Here is a 22,496-nt window from a genome sequence, read left to right on the forward strand (position 1 = left end):
TGCATATTTTCAGACCACAATGCTTTGAAACTAGAACTCAATCACAAGAGGAAAGTCGGAAAGAACTCAAATACATGGAGACTAAAGAGCATCCTACTAAAGAATGAATGGGTCAACCAGGAAATTAAAGAAGAATTTAAAAAATTCATGGAAACAAATGAAAATGAAAACACAACTGTTCAAAATCTTTGGGATGCAGCAAAGGCAGTCCTAAGAGGAAAGTATATAGCAATACAAGCCTTTCTCAAGAAACAGGAAAGGTCTCAAATATACAACCTAACCCTACACCTAAAGGAGCTGGAGAAAGAACAGCAAATAAAGCCTAAACCCAGCAGGAGAAGAGAAATAATAAAGATCAGAGAAGAAATCAATGAAATAGAAACCACAAGAACAGTAGAACAGATCAACGTAACTAGGAGCTGGTTCTTTGAAAGAATTAACAAGATTGATAAACCCCTGGCCAGACTTATCAAAAAGAAAAGAGAAAGGACCCAAAACAACAAAATCATGAATGAAAGAGGACAGATCACAACCAACACCAAAGAAATACAAACAATTATAAGAACATATTATGAGCAACTCTATGCCAGCAAATTAGATAATCTGGAAGAAATGGATGCATTCCTAGAGATGTATCAACTACCAAAACGGAACCAGGAAGAAATAGAAAACCTAAACAGACCTATAACCACTAAGGAAATTGAAGCAGTCATCAAAAATCTCCCAACAAACAAAAGCCCACAGCCAGATGGCTTCCAGGGGAATTCTACCAAACATTTAAAGAAGAATTAATACCTATTCTTCTGAAACTGTTCCAAAAAATAAAAATGGAAGGAAAACTTCCAAAATTGTTTTATGAGGCCACCATTACCTTGATCCCAAAACCAAACAAAGACCCCATCAAAAAGGAGAATTACAGACCAATATCCTTGATGAACATGGATGCAAAAATTCTCACCAAAATACTAGCCAATAGGATCCAATAGTACATTAAAAGGATTCTCCACCACGACCAAGTGGGATTTATCCCTGGGCTGCAAGGTTGGTTCAACATCCGCAAATCAATCAACGTGATACAATACATTAACAAAAGAAAGAACAAGAATCATATGATCCTCTCAATAGATGCAGAAAAAGCATTTGACAAAGTATAGCATCCTTTCTTGATCAAAACTCTTCAGAGTATAGGGATAGAGGGTACATACCTCAATATCATAAAAGCCATCTATGAAAAACCCACAGCGAACATCATTCTCAATGGGGAAAAACTGAGAGCTTTCGCCCTAAGGTCAGGAACGTGGCAGGGATGTCCACTATTACCACTGCTGTTCAACATAGTATTAGAAGTCCTAGCCACAGCAATCAGACAACAAAAAGAAATAAAAGGCATCCAAACTGGCAAAGAAGAAGTCAAACTCTCACTCTTTGCAGATGATATGATACTTTACATGGAAAATCCAAAAGACTCCACCCCAAAACTGCTAGAACTCATAGAGGAATTCAGTAAAGTGGCAGGATATAAAACCAATGCACAGAAATCAGTGGCATTCCTATACACCAACAACAAGTCAGAAGAAAGAGAAATTAAGGAGTCGATCCTATTTACAATTACACCCAAAACCATAAGATACCTAGTAATAAATCTAACCAAAGAGGCAAAGGATCTGTACTCAGAAAACTATAAAATACTCTTGAAAGAAATTGAGGAAGACACAAAGAAATGGAAAAACGTTCCATGCTCATGGATTGGAAGAACAAATATTGTGAAGATGTCAATCCTACCTAGAGCAATCTACACATTCAATGCAATCCCCATTAAAATATGATCCACTTTTTTCAAAGAAATGGAACAAATAATCCTAAAATTTGTATGGAACCAGAAAAGACCCCGAATAGCCAGAGGAATGTTGAAAAAGAAAAGCAAAGCTGGCGGCATCACAATTCCAGACTTCCAGCTCTATTACAAAGCTGTCATCATCAAGACAGTATGGTACTGGCACAAAAACAGACACATAGATCAATGGAACAGAATAGAGAGCCCAGAAATGAACCCTCAACTCTATGGTCAACTAATCTTCGACAAAGCAGGAAAGAATGTCCAATGGCAAAAAGACAGTCTCTTCAACAAATGGTGTTGGGAAAATTGGACAGCCACATACAGAAGAATGAAACTGGACCATTTCCTTACACCACACACAAAAATAGACTCCAAATGGTTGAAAGACCTCAGTGTGAGACAGGAGTCCATCAAAATCCTAAAGGAGAACACAGGCAGCAACCTCTTCGACCTCAGCCGCAGCAACTTCTTCCTAGAAACATCGCCAAAGGCAAGGGAAGCAAGGGCAAAAATGAACTATTGGGACTTCATCAAGATAAAAGGCTTTGCACAGCAAAAGAAACAGTCAACAAAACCAAAAGACAAGCGACAGAATGGGAGAAGATATTTGCAAATGACATATCAGATAAAGGGCTAGTATCCAAAATCTATAAGGAACTTATCAAACTCAACACCCAAAGAACAAATGATCCAATCAAGAAATGGGCAGAAGACATGAACAGACATTTTTCCAAAGAAGACATCTAAATGGCCACAGACACATGAAAAAGTGCTCAACATCGCTCAGCATCAGGGAAATCCAAATCAAAACCTCAATGAGATACCACCTCACACCAGTCAGAATGGCTAAAATTAACAAGTCAGGAAAGGACAGATGTTGGCAGGGATGCAGAGAAAGGGGAACCCTCGTACACTGTTGGTGGGAATGCAAGCTGGTGCAGCCACTCTGGAAAACAGAATGGAGGTTCCTCAGAAAGTTGAAAATAGAGCTGCCCTATGACCCAGCAATTGCTCTACTGGGTATTTACCCCAAAGATACAAATGTAGGGATCCAAATGGGTACGTGCACCCTGATGTTTATAGCAGCAATGTCCACAATAGCCAAACTATGGAAAGAGCCAAGATGTCCATCGACAGATGAATGGATAGAGAAGAAGTGGTATATATATACAATGGAATATTATGCAGCCATCAAAAGGAATGAGGTCTTGCCATTTGCAATGATGTGGATGGAACTGGAGGGTGTTATGCTGAGCGAAATAAGTCAATCAGAGAAAGACATGTATCATATGACCTCACTGATATGAGGAATTCTTAATCTCAGGAAACAAACTGAGGGTTGCTGGAGTCGTGGGGGGTGGGAGGGATGGGGTGGCTGAGTGATAGACATTGGGGAGGGTATGTGCTATGGTGAGTGCTGTGAATTGTGCAAGACTGTTGAATCACAGATCTGTACCTCTGAAACAAATAATGCAATATATGTTAAAAAAAAAAAGAAGATAGCAGGAGGGGAAGAATGAAGGGGGGGAATCGGTGGGGGAGATGAACCATCAGAGACGATGGACTCTGAAAACCAAACTGAGGGTTCTAGAGGGGAGGGGTGTGGGAGGATGGGTTAGTGTGGTGATGGGTATTAAGGAGGGCATGATCTGCATGGAGCACTGGGTGTTGTATGCAAACGATGAATCATGGAACACTACATCAAAAACTAATGATGTAATGTATGGTGATTAAGATAACAATAAAAAATTTTAAAAAATGGTAAAAAGAGACAAAGAAGGTCATTATATAATGATAAAGTTGTCAATCCATCAAGAAGAAGATATAATAATAGTAAATATTTATGACCCCAACTTTAGAGCATTTAAATATATAAAGCAAAAGTAACAGAGCTCAAAGGAGAAGTAAACAGTAATAGAATAATAGTTGGTGATTTTGTTGTCTCACTCTCAATAATGGAGAGATCATCCAGTCACAGAATCAATAAGGAAACAGCAGATTTGAACGACACTGTAGACCAAATGGACATAACAGACATATACAGAGCATTCCATTCAACAAAGGCAGAAAAAATATTCTCAAGTGCACATGGAACATTTTCTAGGACAGACCATATGTTAGGCAACAAAACATGTCTTAGAAAATTTAAGAAGACTGAAAGCATACCAAGTATCTTCTCTGACCACAATGGCATAACACTAGAAATCAACAAAAGGAAAATTGGAGAATTCATGAACACATGGAAATTAAGCAACACTCTCTTGAACAACCAATGGATGAAAGAAGAAATTAAAGAGGAAATAAAAAAACTTTCTTGAAACAAATGAAAGTGGAAATACAACATCCCAAAACACATGAGTGCAGCAAAAACAGTTCTAAGAGGGAAGTTCATAGCAATAAATGCACACTTTAAAAGGCATAAAGGTTCCAAATAAACAACCTAACTTGACACCTTAAAGAACAGGGAAGAGAAGAACAAATGTATCTCAAAGCTAGCAGAAGAAAGGACATAATAAGGATTAGAACAGAAATAAATGAAAAATTGAAAAACAATAGAAAAGATTAACCAAACTGAACGTTGGTTCTTTGAAAAGAACAAAATTTACAAACCTTTAGCTAGACTAAACAAGGAAAGAAGAGAAAGGACCCAAATCAACAAAATTATAAATGAAAAAGATAACATAAGAAATCAAAGAATTGTAAGAGGCTACTATAAACAACTACACAATGAAAAACTGGACAACCTAGAAGAATTGGAAAAACTGTTAGAAACATACAAATTACCAAGATTGAATCAGGAAGAACTAAAAAATCTGAATAGACATAATAAGAAAATACAATCAGTAATAAAAAATCTTTCAACAAACAAAAGTCCAGGACCAGATGGCTTCACTGGTGAATTTTACCAAACATTTAAAGAAGAATGAACACCAATCTTTCTTAAACTCTTCCAAAAAAACCAAAGAGGAGGGAATACTTTGAAATTCATTTTATGAAGCCAACATTACCAAAACCAGAAAAGGACACTACTAGAAAAGGAAACTATAGGCCATTATCTCTGATGAATACTGATTTAACAATTCTCAATAAAATACTAGCAAACTGAATTCAGTGGCATTGAAAGATCATTTACCATGATCAAATGGGATTTCTCCCAGGGATGCAAGGATGGTTCAACATACTCAAATCAATCATTGTGATACATCACATTAATAGAATGAAAAAATAAAATAACCATATGACCACATGATCGTCTCAATAGACACAGAAAAAGCATTTGACAAAATTAAACATCCATTCATGATAAAAACTCTTAACAAATTAGTCATGGAAGGAACATATTTCAACATAATATAGGTCATATGTGAAAGCTCACATCTAATATACTCCAGGATGAAAAGTTGAAAGCTTTTCCTCTTAGATCAGAAATAAGACAAGCTTCCCACTCTTACCACATCTATTTGACATAGTACTAGAAGTCCTAGCTACAGCAATCGGGCAAGAAAAAGAAATAAAACATATCAAAATTGGTAAGGAAGAAATAAAATTGTCTCTATTTACTATATTATATAGTAAATAAATTACATAAATAAATAAATAATATATATATATATAATTCCATATATACATAGAAAATCCTAAAGACTGATTTAGTATAGACAAATCCTAAAGACTCAGTGAAAAACTGTCAGATACAAATAATGAATTCAGTAAAGTTGCAGGACACAAATTAACATACAAAAGCCAGTAAAGTTTCTATACACTAACAATTAATTTTCTTTCTTTTTAAAAAAAAAATTTTTTTTAAAATTTATTTGACAGAGAGAGAGACAGCGAGAGAACACAAGCAGGGGAAGTGGTAGAGGGAGAAGCAGGCTTCCTGCTGAGCAGGGATCCCAATAAGGGCTCAATCCCAGGACCCTGGAATCATGACCTGAGCTGAAGGCAGACACTTAATGACTGAGTCACTCAGGTGCCCCTACAACTACTTTTCTGGAAAAAAAAAAAAAGACATTGCTTCCATTTATGATAGCATCAAAAACAATAAAATACCAGGAACAAATTTAACTAAGGAGGTATAAGATCTCTTGTAGGAAAGCTATAAGACATTGATGAAACATTCCTAAACAGATACAAATAAGTGGAAAGATATCCCGTATTCATGGATTGGAAGAATGAATATTGTTAAAATGTCAATACTACTGAAAGCCGTCTATGACTTAATGCAATCCCTATCAAGATTCCAATGGAATTTTTTACAGAAATAGATAAAACACTCCTAAAATGTATATGGAATCACAAAAAACCCCAAATAGCCAAAGAAGTCCTGAGAAAGAAGAACAAAGCAGGAGGCACCACACTTCCTTATTTCAAGCTATACTATAAATCTATAGTCATCAAAACAGTATGATAACAGTCTGTCTTTTCTGTTTATTTTATCTACATGAAAAGACGATGTGCATAGAACCTACTGTGGTAATCACTTCATAATATATATAAATCCTACGACCATGCTGATGCCTTAAACTTATACAGTGATGTATGTCAAATATTTTTCATTAAAACTGAGGGAAAAAAAATCATGCTGTATATGCCTTCTACACAAAACCTACAGAGAAAAGTAGAACTAACATTTCTTAATCGCCTTCTGGTTGCCAGGCCTGGGCAGACCCTTGTACACATCACTGCAACAATATTCACCACGGCTCTCCCATTTTGAAGACAAAGAGCAAAGAAATTAAAAAACATAAACCAAAGTCTCTCAAAAATAAGAGATAAACTGGGTCCCTGAGAAACACTGAGTATGAACAGAAATAGAAATCTCTAATTTCTTCAAAAGTGAAAGCTACTTTCTACATTAACCATGTTAATTAACTTTAACCATCAGGGATAAAGCTACTTTTGAATTTTGTAAATAAATAAAAGCAAAACCATCATTTTTTTCTCAAGCAAAAACTAAATATTTGCCAACACCGCAAGTAAGGAACCACATGTACTGTAGCCTCCTTAGTTTCTCGCTGAACTTGACATTCACTAACTGGGGACAGGTACCACAGAGCAGCGCAGTGGGACTGCTGTCGGCGCCCGGACACCGAGAGTGACCTCTCTGGGAAATAATCGCCCCATACATCGCATAGCAGGCGGCCCCATCTGTGGCTTCAAGTTCAGGAAAAGCCTAAACAAGTTTTACTCTATCTTGGTGCACAAGGAAATGAAATGCAAGGGTTGCAGGAGACAGAGCAGAAACGAGACTGAACAGAGATCTCCTGAAAGCAGTGTGATCAGCAGTGTTAGAGCCTGAGGGGACCCGGGCCACGCAAACCCATCCCTAGCAGGGAGACACAGTCACAGCTGATCACTACGGTCCAGTGCAGCAAGTGCAAGGAAGCAAGTTTGCATAGAGTAACTGCCCAGAAGATCATTCTTGTGCTTCACAGAAGGAAACATGGAAGGTTCCAGAAGGAGGTGCATGTGCTGGGTTTGGAGGAAAGAGTAGGAGCCAGTGGGATGAGGAAGTAGGACATTTCCTGCGAAGGAAACAGCACAAGGGGCAGAGTAGCTCAGTGTTCTCAGGGAACAGCAGATGAGGTGCCAGATAAGCTACGCTGTCAGATATGGGGAAGTCAGTTTGAATAAGAAAACTATTTTATGTATGTAAATATGATGTCTACAACAATAAAATCAGGTGCTTTTAAATACACGCCCCACAGGGCCCAGCATTTCGTGAGTATTCTCCTATTGAATACATGACTCCTCTCGGAGACAAGCACTATTCTGGTCCCTACTTTGTAGGTAGGGAAACCCAAGCACAGAGCATGAGGTAACGTGGTGCCCAGATGCTCTGTCTAGAAAGTAATGGGGCCAAGATTCAATCCCGAGGTGTTGGACTCCAGAGAATGAGTTTGCAAGCTTTAGCACAATCCTCTCAATATCTATCATAAGAGAATGGAGCCCCACTTTGTCCTTGATCACCGGGATAGCACTGGGGCAGAAAGGTCCTGCCCTGTTGCAGCATGGATGCAGGGGGGCTGCTCTTGCATGTATGAACCTGATAGAATGAGACGACGGCACTCTCAGGTCAGCCACTGTCTAGTCCCCACAGAGAACAGAGCAGATTTTCCATGAAGACGGAAAGGAGAGCCTTCCTGGGAGGTGCTCTCAATAAGCAAAAGGTGAGAAATTTGGTCCACAACATTTCATCAAGGCCGAAATTCTAGAAAGTGAGGTTGGGAAGTTTTAGGGCCCCTAGGGTAGACAGACATCCTGTGCCAAGGCTTGTCCCCCTGATCAGAAGCAGGAGCTGCTCCACACACAAGGCCAGGTGTCCTGGCTGGGTAGGGCACCCCATTTCTGAGGGACCCTGGGTCCACAATGCACCCACTTGTGGTCCTAAGTGACCATAAGTTTATGGCAAACTGCCCAACTGGACTCAGGGGTTCTATTGATTTTGCACCTATTTGTGGAAAGCCAATTTCTCTTCTGGCTTCTATTTTTCATCTTTCAGATAAGCACACGTGAGCCCTGCTTGAGACGTAAGAACAAGGCACATCACTAAGAATCTTTTCAGAATGAAACCCACAGTTTGGTTATCGTTATATCACCTACCAACTCTATAATTCTATAGATATCTGCCAGTGCCATCTTTTAACAAAAAGGTAAAGGAAAAGTGTTAACTTCTTTGGGTGAATTTACATTCCTTACCATGAAAATGTCCTGCTTTACACTTAGTCCCCCCACTGGACCGCTTTCAGATGAAATTCTTGCCAACTGGTCTCCATTAAAAACAATTTAGTCTTTCTGTGCTGTTTTTGTAACGAAACCTTAGATTACTCCAACAAAGTACAGGCGTAACAGCAATCTGGGGCTGGGGTGCAAAAGCACGTTCCTTTAAATCACCTGAATGACAGACAGCTTATAAAGCAAACTGCAGCAGACCTAACAGAAAAACTGATTGCATTGTTCCATTTTTCTAAAGGACCCACTGGCTTCCCCAAATCAGAACAAAGACATACAGCATTGAGGCCTTTATTATTCCCTATATATTATTGACATTTTTATGACTAGCATTAAGAGAGTGTAAATATAATAAATGAGATTGTACTCTTAATGCTTGTTTTATAACATCTTTCATAGAATAGTTAACTCATGATGTTGGAGTTTTAGGTTTTGTTTTTTCTTTTTTACATTGTTTTAACACTGAAATAAACATAAGCTTTTCCTTCACTAAACATAATGTGTTTTCTTATCATCATTATTTACTTAAAAAGGGTAACATAGGGCAAATCGCTGTATATTTATTTTATAGAGAATCCTACTTTCACAGAGAATGGTCCAAAAATCTCTCTCATTCCTTCCCGCCCTTTCATGTTCAAACTTCACATCTTAAAGTGAAGAAGGCAGCAAATGAAGAAATTGAATTTGGGCGAAAAAGTCCAATGTCTGCAGTTAACTCCTGCAAATGTTCCTGGAAAGTTCAGGAGTTGGAACGAAAGCCAGTTGAAGATCAGAATAGACAATTTTTAAGAATGACCTACTCATCCCAATGCGTAACATACGCAAAATGTCCATTAATAGCGTTCCAAGTGTCTCCATCATAATTAAGAAAACGATTGGCATTTTAGTCTCCTGTCACATCTTCCACCCTGGCCTACATCAGAACTTTTACCTGTTTCATCGAGATAACTCAAGATTAACAGACAAAGAACCCACTTCTTGTCAGGATTGTTTTTAGCGGAGTTAAACTCAAAATTACTTTTGGTATCACCTTCACAAGGAAACATGGTCAGTGGTGTGCTGCCAAACTGTTACAACGGGTTTTTAATTCATGCCACTGATAAGTAGAAGTTTATAGCATCCAAATGCATTTTACAGCCTTTCAAGGTGCCTGCCATTCATGACGATGCAGAACAAATCAGGTCCACCTGCTCTCGGCCCCATCCCTTCTGCACCAGCACACCTTCTGCACTTTTAACGCAGAAAACCTGCGGGACGCAAATTGTCCAAGACTCAGAGCTTCATAAACGTGGCCAGCGCTACAGGTAGGAAAACAGGTGAGGATAAGTACAGGGGTAACTGGAGAACTCTGAACATGAGCCCACCACCTTTAATCTTGCTTCATGTCTTTCAAAATATGAGGTGTTTGCTGTCTATAGAAATTCCCTTGAAAATACAAAACCTTTGGAAGAGATTACACACTGCATTAGCAAAGCCAAATTTTGTTTAGTTCACCATTTTTGTTAGGGACACCTTCCAGAAAAAGCAGTCGTCATAGGGCTCTATTCTATTAAACAAATTACGTTGACTGGTACATTCATGAACTTACATACAGTTATGTGGATTTGTTCTGAAGTTTTATTTTGCTTGATCAACCCTTAGAAAACAGTATGTGCATTATGATTCAAAGTTTGTTTTAAAAAGGCACATATATGCCTAGGAAAAATTCTAGAAGAATATAGACTCAGAAATAAACAGTATTTATTTCCAGAGGTTAGGATTACATTTTTAAAAGGTGGTTCTCCTTATCCTTCATTATATTTTTCCAAATAATCATCAACAAATATGTATTATACTAATGATAAGCAAATCAATTCAATTTTTCTAAAAATAAAGATAATTCTGACCAGAGAGCGCTTTTGAAAGCTTTTGAGAGGAGAAAAATGGCTTGGCTTCTTTTAAGAACAACCACATCCGAAGCTGGATATATGCGCTGGAGTCTCTGTGGTTATGAAATTTTTGACAAATACCCACACAAGATGAGTTTCTTTTGCCACTTTCCAGCTTATTTTCTACCAACTAAGAATTTGGGTTTAATAACAATGCACTGGAATTATGCCTTATGAAAAAAACTATTATTTTAGGTATGTTAATTTCCAAGCTTTCTAGGACTAAGATGCAATGCCTTATTATCACCAAGTGAATGGGGGGAGGATGGGAATCTACAACAAGGCAGTGTATTTATATTTATATTTATATTTATATTTATATTTAATTGTTTAGCTCAAACTGTCTATACCCTAATAAGCAACTTAACTTTCAATGACTTACCTCTATGAGATTATAGTACTGGACCTTTTAAACTGTTTAAATGGATCATCTATAAAATGTAATTATAATTACATGTAATGTGATTATTATTACATGTAATAAATTAGAATTATAATTTTGTTTGTGACAATTTGAGTGAACAATAAATATGGTATGTTATTACCCCATTAGGACTATTATTTTCTACACCATAGGTGGGCAAGCCTTATTTACCACCTGTTTGGTTACAGCTTATGAGCTAACCATTGTTTTCACATTTTTTGTTTTGTTTTGCTTTTATATTTTTGAGTGGCTGGAAAAAATCAAAAGAAAAATAATATTTCATGAAATATGAAAATAATATGAAATTCAAACTTCAGTGTCCACAAAGTTTTACTGGAAGGGAACAGCACCATTCTTTTAAGTCTGCCCATGACTGCTTTTGCTAATTACGATGGCTTCTGAAAAGAATTGTGACAAAGTCTAAAATACGTATTAGCTGATCCTTGATACAAAAAGTGTTTTCAAGGTGGTTCTGAATATTATCTGTATTTCCCATCATCAGTCTCCAGATGGCAGAAAAGAGCCTTAAACTGGGGGAAGGGGGATTATTGGCATGTAGAAAATATTTACATTCCCAATTAAATCACCCCGTGAAAGTCAGCCCTTCCAACAGCGCAAAACATTTTTTCTATGCATGTTCAATAAACCAAAAATTAAACGTCTAAAAGAAACCAAAGGATTCATTTAGTCTAGAACTACTGTCTGTACTGAAATTTAGCATTTATTCGCTCCTGCCTAAAATAAATAAATATTACATAAATCTGCACCATTAAAGAAGCTTCTCAGTTATAACCAACACATGAAATTGTAATATATCTAAAGTGTACAATGTGATCATTTGATATATGTGTACATTGTGAAATGATTAGTTCAATCAAGTTAATTAACACACCAATGAACTCACATCATCCCCCCACCCCCGCCTTTTTTTTGGTGAAACTGCTTAAGATCTATTCTCTTAGCAAATTTCAAGTATACAATATAGATACTATTAGCTATAGTGGGCCTGCTACACATTAGATCTTCATAATTTATTCACATCCTAAGTGAGTTTGTATCCTTTTACCAGCCTGTCTTCCTTCCTCCCCACATGTCACCCCCAGCAACCACTTCCCTACTCTGCTTCTATGGGTTGACTCTTTTTTAGATTCCATATACAAGTGGACAAGTCTGTCTGACTTATTTCACTAGCATAATGCCCCCAAATTTCATCACGTTGTCATGAATGGCAAGATTTCCTTCTTTTTTAAGGCTGAATGATATTTCATTGTGTTTAGATACAGATATATGTATGTATGTACATATACACCGCATCTTTTTTTATCCATTCATCTGTCAACGGGCACTTAGCTTGTTTCCATATTGTGTTTCTTCAGTTTTGATGTGTCTATAACTTTCTTCTCTCTATAGACTGAATTATACTTGTTAAGCCTCCAGATTATGCCAACTGGGTTTAGAATTAGTTAGGTTGTAAGTGTGTTGAGTACTAACTTGTTTTAGTGGTTTTAGAACTTGAATTTTTTTCTAGCATTGTGTAGACATAGCTACAAACTAGACAGATTTTATGCATGAATCAATAAAAGCAAGGTGAGGGGGGCCACACACACATTGCTGCTTCATATTTACTATCCCATGAAAACCAGAGAAGGATCCCTTGAAAGAAGGATGCAAATCTATATCATCAGGATGATAATATTACTTATGTTCTTTTAAATTGCAGGTTTCTCATTTCTCAACAAGTGGACAAAAAGCACCTACACCACTTCCCAGACACACCAGAGGCAAGGAAACTGGCACCGCTTTCATTCCCCTCACATTCTCTCCCGCCATTTCTGTTCCCCTTTATTTTTTCCATAACTTCCGGTTATAAACTTTTCCACAGAGACAGAAACTTAAAACAGGACAATGGATAACCCAATGCCAATCATACATTTTCTTGTATGCCCACACAACAATCATGCACCTGAGAATTAACAATGATTCTATACAATCAGCTAATAACCAATGAACGTTGAAACTTCCCCCATTTAACCTCAAAATGTCTTTTAGAGATTTATGGTTGAACCAGGATGTAATCTAGAATTGGGCTTCACATCTGTTTGCTGGGTTTCCCCAGTTCTCCTTTAAACTGGAACCGTCCCTCCCCTCACTGCCTCTACACACACTTCTTTTCGTGATGCTGAGTTTTCTGGAGATTGGATCATTTGCCTTGTAGAATCCATATTTCGGATTTCTCTGATTGTTTTCCTGTGGAGTCATTATTTTTCTATCCTTTATAAATTACTGTAATCAGGGGTTAGGTCTAAAAGTTTAACAATATGATGCTGTATACTTCATATTGCATCACATCACAAGTGTGAAATGTTGAGCTATCCCACTTTGGGTAGTACTAGTTTGATCAACTGGTTGCGGTGTTGATCACCATTACAAAGGTTTGATTTTCCCTTTGCCATTGGCAAATAATCAATGAGGTTATATGTTGTCATTCTGCAAACATCTTTTAGCCCAACAACCTTTTCAAGTAATGGTTTCAGTTTGCAATGAGAATCAGTATTTCATTAAGAACTGAGAAACAGTAATTTTCTAATTCTATTATTCCTTCCCCTTTCATTAGCTGGTGTTATCCTGTAAAGGTGGGTTTTGTCTCATCATGAGAATCACCTAGAACTCCTTCCAAAAAGTCAAAGTAAATGCTGGATTCTTTACCTTTAATTCCCATTTTTCAAAGTAAGGAGTTGGTGTAATGGTTGTCTTCAGTTGAAGCAAATTAGCTCTCTATCTCTCTTTCCCCATGAATTCATGCCTTCTTATTTTTATATTTTTACAGTCAAGTCATTATTATTTTTGATGCTCTATTATTTGGCCCGTGAGAGCATCCTCCAGCTGGATGCCTTAACACTTTTTTTTATTCTTTGATTTAAAATGTTCTTCTGGGATCTCTTTCCACAGCTGAGACCAAACAGCAGCCTCCCCTCTCTCCATGTCCCAGCAGCACCTCTGTCTGAAGAGACCTTCTACTTCCTTCTAGATTTTGTCATTCAATAACTTGAAAGCGCTAGATTGCTTCTCCCATCCCCGCCAAACCTTTGCTGAGCGCATTAATTGGCATTGAGAAGAACCCCTGCAAATTCAAACAAGATCATAAAGGAGGCCTAGCTCCCCTTGAAATGTCTTCACCATTTCTCTTACCTCGCATAGTAGTCATTGGGTGGAACCGCTTCTTGAAAGAATTGGAACTGGTATAAATAAAGTCCAATCAAATGCCCCGCAGTGAAAATAGCCAGCAGAACACAGAGACAGCTGAACAGCAATGGATCGAATGTGCGGCACCAGGACCACCAGGTGCACAGACCCAAAAATACAAAGAAGTACACAGATGAGGTCAAAGATGGCAACATCATACCTAAGGAAGAAGAGATACGGTCATGACAAATTGCACAGAACCAGAAAATCATTTACCACTCAGGAAATGTAACTCTTGGAGATTATGGACATTTCCTTTATATGCTTTCAGGGATGGATCAAGTTATTAAAGTATGAATCACATTTTATTTATTAAATCAGAACTTATGCTATTTTTGTTGTGAAAAATGTCATACATAAAGTGATATTTGTAAATATAAAGAAACACAATATGATGAAGAAATTCTTCCCACGATGTTTGAGCAGAGTAAATATCTACTTTTCATACAATAGAATTTAGCATATTTGCTTGCCTGTTTCCATCTTTCTACTTTCCCCCCAACTTTTCAGGAGTACCTGTGTGTCCATTCCAACTTTCCCTGATATCATTTTTTATAATGACTTACTTTTTTTTTTGGTTAAGTAGGATTCATAACAATATTACATCTGTGGCAAAGTCTCACTAAAACTTTGCCCTACCCCACAAAATTTGATTTGCACTATTACCACAAGGGGGCACGTAAAGTGAGGTAATTCTTTGACAGGCATTTAAAAACCTTGACGGGGGGGGGGCATTTTGAAATGACTCTTTGTTAAAATATTGGGATATATTTCTCGAGAAATTCTATTCTCTTTCCCACTTTTTAATTTCCCTATGCAAAAACAGTCACGTTGTTTCATCTCGTGCACTTTCCGTGAAGAGGTATGGCCTAAACTTCCCAGCGGCTCTGGGGCAGCGCCAACAGTGGGATGGAAGGAGGGAGAAGATGGAGATAACATTATTATGGAACAAGCGGTCGGCAGCCAAGATTTAAAGGAAGTGAGTGTCTGTGCTGCAAGATTACAATCTGAGGAAGAAAAATAGTATATCCTGGAGAGTTAAATTAAGATTACTAACGACCCAATGTAAACAGACATGCTTTCAGAAGGCACGCATGTGGCTCCGGAGAGGGACACCAACATTCTCATCAGAGCCCATTGCCCTTCCTGGGCTCTGGGGGAGAAGAGTGGTTTTTCGGATCTACACATAAAACATGACATCACTTAAGACATAGGAAAAGATGGCTTTACGGAGGTTGACAGAAACCAACTAAAAACCCAAACGCTACAGCTGAACAGGAAAAATGATTTCTGTTGTGTGTGCCGTGTACATGTGGCCAGTTTTCCAGCAGCTACGGTTATGAGTTTGGTGTCACAGACCGGAATGGTTTCTTCCCGTATTTTCTCCTCAGCCATGTCTTCCAGTATTCGCCAAAGTGCTACCTGTGCTCCCTCCGGTGCCGGAAACGCTCACCTGACGAACCGAGTAAAATCGTCACCACGACCTTTCCCGCGGTGGTGATCATGTTGCCGATAAACTCCTTAAGCTTGGAGGCCACAGAGGCGAGTCTGCGGAACATTTTTAATTTTGTGCTCTCTTCCACCTCGCCTTCAACACCGTCCCCTTCATCTAAATCCTCTTCGTAGATCAGTGCCTCTTCTGGATCTATTTTTTCTCCTCCAGCCTAAATAACGGAGAAACACAAAACACTGCAGTCCAGAACTCTGCCTCCCCACCCAGCAGATTATATGGTTTGTAATTTATGGGTCAGTCAGTGAGGTGAACTTCACAAGCCAACAGAAAACTGCAGACAACCACTTACGTCCCCCAGGTCCCTGACAGTGCTCGTGAAAGCCCAAGTCACTTGGATCTTTCCTAAAGAAGTAAACAGGAAACATCACCAATCAAAGGACCCTGAACAGCGTGTCGTCTGAGCCACATGAACTCATTTTTTATACACAGAAGAAGAAACTGAAACATCTATCAAAATCTTAACTTTCATCAATCTGGGTTCGGTTCCTCACATTTATGGTCTGCCACCAAGGTGATAGGTAGTTTGATGAGAGTATGTATGGCTTGAACCAAAATGGTGGTTCAGTCAGTGCTTATGAAATCCCTTTTCTTTCTGAAGTAAATTCCGTCCATTACTTTAGTGTTTCCTGGCCATGGGAGGGGGAGTGGTCTTGGGTTACTTGACCGGATATTACAGTTACTTCCTATTTTATCCTTTTAGAGAATGATATACAGGTTCAATCCTGAAAGCTTCAGCCCACCAGTACTATCATCAGAGATTTGGGGAAGAAACACATGGGCAGAATATATACATATTTCTATGCATTATTTTATTTATTTATTTTTAAAGATTTTATTTATTTGACAGAGAGAGACCCAGCAAGAGAGGGAACACAAGCAGGAGAAGTGGGAGAGGGAGAAGCAGGCTTCCCGTGGAGCAGGGAGCCCGATGTGGGGCTCGATCCCAGGACCCTGGGACCATGACCTGAGCCGAAGGCAGACGCTTAACGACTGAGCCACCCAGGCGCCCCTATGCATTATTTTAAACTGGGTATACAAGGTGTTTTTGTCTGTTTTGTTTTTAGAGACTACATCAAAAGGTTTTTTGGCTAATTAGTTTTTCCTAGAAGGTTTAGGATTATTTTTTAAAGTTGTTAGAAATAAGCCATCATTTTAAGACAGAAGGTAGTTTCAGATGCCCGAGGTTTTATTTACATTTGCCCCTAGGCTAGCAGTCTTCTCTTCAGCCCGATTGCAAATGCACTAGCTGAAGAGCCAGAAGGGTCCTCAGGCCCAGTTCAGACACCTCTTTAAGGTTTAAAGAGTACAGCCCAGCCTTTCCATTTTTCCCCTTTTAAAGGTTTTTTTTTTTTTTTTTTTTCAGCCCAGCCTCTCCATTTTCCTATTTTAAAGGTTTTTTCTTGATACACTTAGTTCAGATATTTAAATAATATTCACTAATGGTAACAACCTCTAACTATGCCCACGTGCAGTAAAGGAAGCCAGCAAAGGAAGGCTGGTAGGAAGTTCAAGTTAGTTCTGAGTGGCCTGGAGAACTCAGAGATCTTCTCTTTGCCTAGAAGGTACACGCCACTCGTAACTTCAGCTGTCCATTGCTGAAGCCAAGGGGCCAGGATGCACACTCACCCTCCACACCACACACACAGATTTAATCTCGGGCCTATTCAAGTCTATATACCCAAGTTGGGTTCTATTGTATTCCATCATGACACATTTGCATCTTTTCCTGAAGGAAAAGGGATGTTTCATGCTTATTCATGCAGACTTCTCTACAGGTTCAGGGCCTAGTGTGTGCTAGCATCTCCTAAGAGATGCAGTGATAAACATGTAGGCAAGTAGAAAATTAACAAGCTGAATATCCCTCAGTAACAAACCCTAGTCAGAGAATTAAAATAGGGTGATGTGACTGTGAGTAGCAGGGTGGCTATTTTAGGTTCTGAGGTCAGGGAGAGCCTCTCTGAGGAGGTGACATTTAAGCCACCATCTGAATGTCACAAAGTCACCAGCCATGTGCAAATCCTCAGCAAGAACATTCCAGATGGAGGGAAGAGCTGGTCAAAGGCACCATGGTAGGTTCAGAAAGAAGGCACATGTTCTCTGACATACTTTCTCTTCTACCAATTCACCCTCCCCGTTGTCAGCTGATGAGCCCCCTTCCTACTTCATTGAGAGAAGGGGGGCTAACCCCAGGCTGGCACATCAGCCTACCAACCTAAAGCTCACCTGTGCAGCAGGTAATCGGGCCCCCCTGTCCTGTGACTGTGGATGAGCTGCATGCCTTGAGATACCAGGGAAAAGGATGATCCCAGCCATCCTCCCCCCTCTGCATTACCTCATGCTCCCTCTCCCATATCTCCCCATCAACAAACAAAACATGCCTCACCATCTCCAACCCACACCCCTTCCAACCCATATTTCCCTCTCAAAGTGACTCTCCAAGAGTTGGCTAAAAACATGGCGTCACTTCCCCTACTCCTCATTTCTCTTGAACTCACTCTAACAGAGCTTGATTGCCAATCACTCCACATAGTGAGGGCTATGACGTGGTCTATTGCACATGGTGATGCCAAGGGAGACCGCAGCGAGGAGGCTACTGCTGTGGTCGAGGAGGAGACAGGAGCTCACGGAGCTGAAGAGAGGTTGGTGTCTCTGCTGTTTGTCTTAAAGGTCAAGTCAGCAGAACTCATCGGTAAATTTGATGTGGAGGGAGGAGGGACAGAGGAGAATCAAAGACAGTTCCTGTATTTTTGTCATTATTGAGGAGATGGGGATGGGGATAAGCAAGGGGAGAGCAGGTTGCAGGGGGGATTTCAGTTCTGAGATGCCCTTCAGGCTATGTTGTTGGAGATGTTACAAGGGCAGCCAGCACAGGGATCTGGAGGGCTGGAGGGAGGTGGAAACTGGAGAGGTCTATCTGAATTTCAGTGGTAGAGTGATGGTTTCTAAAGTCAGGGGTCTGATGAGATTACCTGGAGAGAATACAGAGCTTGCCCACCTCTCAGGCGCTACCACACCTGGAACCAGTCTGTCTCTCCAGCCTTACCCTAATCTTTGCCTAGAAGCTCTGCCTGTAGGAAACCACGTGGGGAACCCAGAGTCCACAGGCTCTCTTGGCCTTGGGACATGCTTGGAATGTGTCCTTGGCCATAGGATCCCCTCCCAAGCTCTTAAGGCTCCCATGTCCCATACCAGCTCTTCCTTTCCACCTGCGCTGGTGCCCCCAAGAGTGTCTGTGGGGACCCATCCAGAGAAGCTATTGCTATGGCACCCACACCGCCATCCACATACAAACCATCTGTTCATGGGGCATGTGTTGCTTAATTTCCCCCTCACAGCAGGGCGACACATAAAAATCCTCCCTGAGGAAGAAAGCTGGGCCCAAACCTTCAGTCACCATACTTGAGAAAGGAGACCCTGAGAGACAACACAGCTAGAGCCGCCCGGGGAGACCCTGAGAGACAACACAGCTAGAGCCGCCCAGGTCCCAGTCAGAAACACACTCCTAACTTTCCTAATAAGTGGCTTATTATTCAGTTGTAGAATTGCTACAGATATAGATTAAATCAAATATAGTTCTCTGGTCGAGAACTTTTGTGAGGTTAGACAAACGCATTTCCTTGACTTCTCTTGGGCGGGACTGGGGCCCCCGTGACTTTTATAAACATACCACTGTACTTGAGGGTTTTCAGCATTTTTGTACCGGAATCCCTGGGGCCCTCAGTCGGAAACGCTTTCTAAACCTGCCACGCTGAGAGGGAGCCGAAAGTGAGCCAGGTTGGCCTCTGTGAGCCCCCACTGTCCAGCCTGGGGCCAGAACTGCCATTAGTCACGTCAGGCCTGCTTTTTAACAGGCAGGCTTTCTCCCCCTAAATGATTCGTCTGGTGAAGGATAAACACTGATCCTCTGGAACAGCGTCCACGCGCTCAAATGTATTTACTAACAAGCAGCCTTGCTTGTGGGAGTTGTAATCTCTCCCGGCATTCGAATGCAACCAGACTCTGGCCTTGAAGCTAAGGAGTAGCTATAAAAGAAGATTTAATTCCCCTGGTTCCAAAGCGATCTTAGAAATTTAAAAGAAAACACTTTACAGTTTAGAAAGGCAAAAAAAAAAAAAAAAAAAATTCCATATTATTTATGGAACTTGTCAACATCTACAACTTATTTGAAGACATGTAAATCCTTTAACTTGCCTTTGCTAAAAGTTCCCCACTTCAAATGTGCCAACATGTATTCCCGTGGCACCTCTGGGAGAGGGTCTGAGCGCCAAGCAGCCACCGCATCTCACCCCCACAGCTGCCTCCCCACACTCGGCACATGGCAGTCGTTCCCACACAATTTGGACAGGGAGGATAGGACAGTTAGTTTTGGTGGAACGCAAACATCCATTTTTCTTTAGCTCCGAGCACTCAAAGATTCAACCTGGGTCGGGGTAAGTCCTGATGATCACCTGGGAATCTTTAAGAGAGCAGGTACCTACCTAGCTTCACCTCAAACTTCCTAAATGAGAAATTCTGGGAGCGAATCTCAGGCCTCCGTATGATCAAAGAGCTGCCCTACGTAATTCTGAAACAGCCAATCAAGACTCCACGCACAGGCTTCCAGCCACAACGCCCGATCAACAGATTCCATGCTCCGCAGACTAGACAAAACTGCAAACATCTTGTTGGAATCATATGCTAGGCAGACTCCCTTAACTGGAAAATACATTGAAGTAATTTATCTGTGGAACCTCCTTCCGGTTTCAGTCAACCTTTACGTGTTAGGCCAGAACTTCTCATCAGATGAATCCACTTTCTTCTTTGTGGCTAAAACCATGCTATAAAAACATGTCAACGGAGTGTATCAAAGTCACAAACGATCTGGAGGCAAAGGAACATTTTTCTAAAGTGTCATGAGTTGTTTATTCATTGTTTATTATTAAAAGTTAACAATTTACCTTTGCAGAATGGGTTCATCTCAACAGAAGAGCCCAAGGAAGGAAAAGGCAAGTGCAGTGCCTCACTGCACAAGACAAACGCTATGGGCACCGTGTTGCCTGTGGAAGGGAGTAGAGAGAGCGCCTCGTCCGTGTGATGTCACCGTGAGTTATGTAAACCTAACGGGACAGCATCGTACAGATAAACAAATATTTCATTCTACGGCCACACTTGTTTTAGGAAGATTATTTTTCCAAACTTGCAAGAGCAGTGGAGCCTGGCGCCACCATCCACATCCCCATCCCTCCCTGACACTCTCATTCCACAGCTCTGGGATGGGCCCTGCATCAAAACCTTCCCAAAGGTCCCAGGCCAAATCGCCAACTTAGAGATTGCACCCATCTTTGAGAACCACCTGAACATCATTTGAAAAGGAAATGAACAATAATGGAGAGTAGCCAAACTGGACTGGCCATTATTTTAAAGGTTTATATCTTTAGGGTTTATTTTAAAAACTCACCTAATGGCATACCACAAAACCAAGTCAGTATTTAAAAAAACACACACACACAGATACCGTCTACTCAGTTTGTCTCTGGTTAGAGAGATTATTACTGACCCTGAACCATCCATTTTCTCTTATAAGAAACAGCTGATAAGTTTAGCACTCCTAACTGACATACCCGGTGTTCCCTCTAGAAATAAAGAATTCAGGAAGTGATAACAAAGCAGCATTTTGAGGGCACACAACCCTTCCTGTTGCTCCAAAATGTCCTGAAAGATTCAGGACCCATATAATACCTTTGGATGGGCTGCAATGTAAACAAAATGCAAGTCTTTGTTGTTAAAATGTTCAAAGGCTGAGCCCTGCTCTAGCTGCTCTGGAATCCACTCATTCCTTCTCCATCCTCCAGGACAGTTCCTCCCTCCCCTCAGAACTTTTCCTGAGCCTGAGTTCTGCTCTGAGCACTGTGCCAGGTCTAGGGGGGGAATCCGCCCTGGGACCCCAGAAGTCTGCACTCACTCGGAGGAAATAAACCAAGTGTATATAACTGTTTATAAAGTGAGAATATAAAATCCTAATTACGGGGATTTGGAATGCCCAATTCCAGTTATTCCCAAAGCAAACATGATGAAAAAAAAAAGACAAATGTCCTGGAAAGCAAAGCAAAAAAAAAAGAACAGTCCATGTTAGACTTTCCTTTTTGAAAGACTTTCCTTAAGACTTTCCTTACCTAGTAGGTACTGAATAAGTAAGCATGCGCATGGATAAATATGCATGTTTCTCTGAAGTCACAGCAAGGAGAGATCACTGAAGACAGATGTATGGGTTTCCCTGGCCCTGCCAAGTCCTCTGATAGTTCGGGGGAGAAGCAGCTCTTTGCAGATAATCCTGGCCCAGGGCTGACTCCTTATGGTTTGTTGCTTTAGTTTTATACTTTAGGTTGCTTTGTGCAAGCCTCCATATTAATCAATTAACCATTTAACTTAAGTATATAAGTATTACTATGTGTCCAATCTCAGGTTACTTTGCTAACTTAAGGTTTGCTGCAACAGAGAACAAGACAGCTTATACTTTAGTGAGGGAGATAGCAAATAACAAAAAGCGGTATGTAGAATAATTACAGAGTGGGATAAATGTTATGGATATAACAAGACAAAGACTAGGGAATAATCCGGGCGGGTGGGAAAGAGGTCACCTGATGATGGAGGAAGAACTAGCCGTGAATGAGCAGGGAGTGAACTCTAGGAAGACGGGAGAGAGCTAGTTGGTTCTGGACACAGAGAAGCACAGAGAGGGAGTGGGCCAGAGCCCAGGATGAGGGTGTGGGGGCAGGAAGTGCCATGGCCCTCAGGGTTAGGAGCCTGAATTTTGTTCTCATTTAATGAGACTCCAAT

At 40.2% G+C, this 22,496-nt stretch overlaps 1 protein-coding gene across 3 annotated transcripts in view; it reads right to left on the minus strand.

Moving 5' to 3' along the window:
• The window catches only part of PIEZO2 (piezo type mechanosensitive ion channel component 2), a 492,797-nt gene that overhangs the window by 200,948 nt on the left and 269,353 nt on the right, over positions 1 to 22,496 (minus strand). For all 3 annotated transcript variants that reach the window (XM_078060633.1, XM_078060632.1, XM_078060634.1), the window contains exons 6-7: positions 15,621 to 15,831; positions 14,114 to 14,327 (exon numbers count right to left, since the gene is read on the minus strand). In XM_078060633.1, the coding sequence (XP_077916759.1) occupies positions 14,114 to 14,327; positions 15,621 to 15,831 (425 nt within the window). The remainder of the gene's footprint in view (positions 1 to 14,113; positions 14,328 to 15,620; positions 15,832 to 22,496) is intronic.

The sequence above is a fragment of the Halichoerus grypus genome, chromosome 13 (assembly GCF_964656455.1).
Source record: "Halichoerus grypus chromosome 13, mHalGry1.hap1.1, whole genome shotgun sequence".
NCBI lineage: Eukaryota > Metazoa > Chordata > Mammalia > Carnivora > Phocidae > Halichoerus > Halichoerus grypus.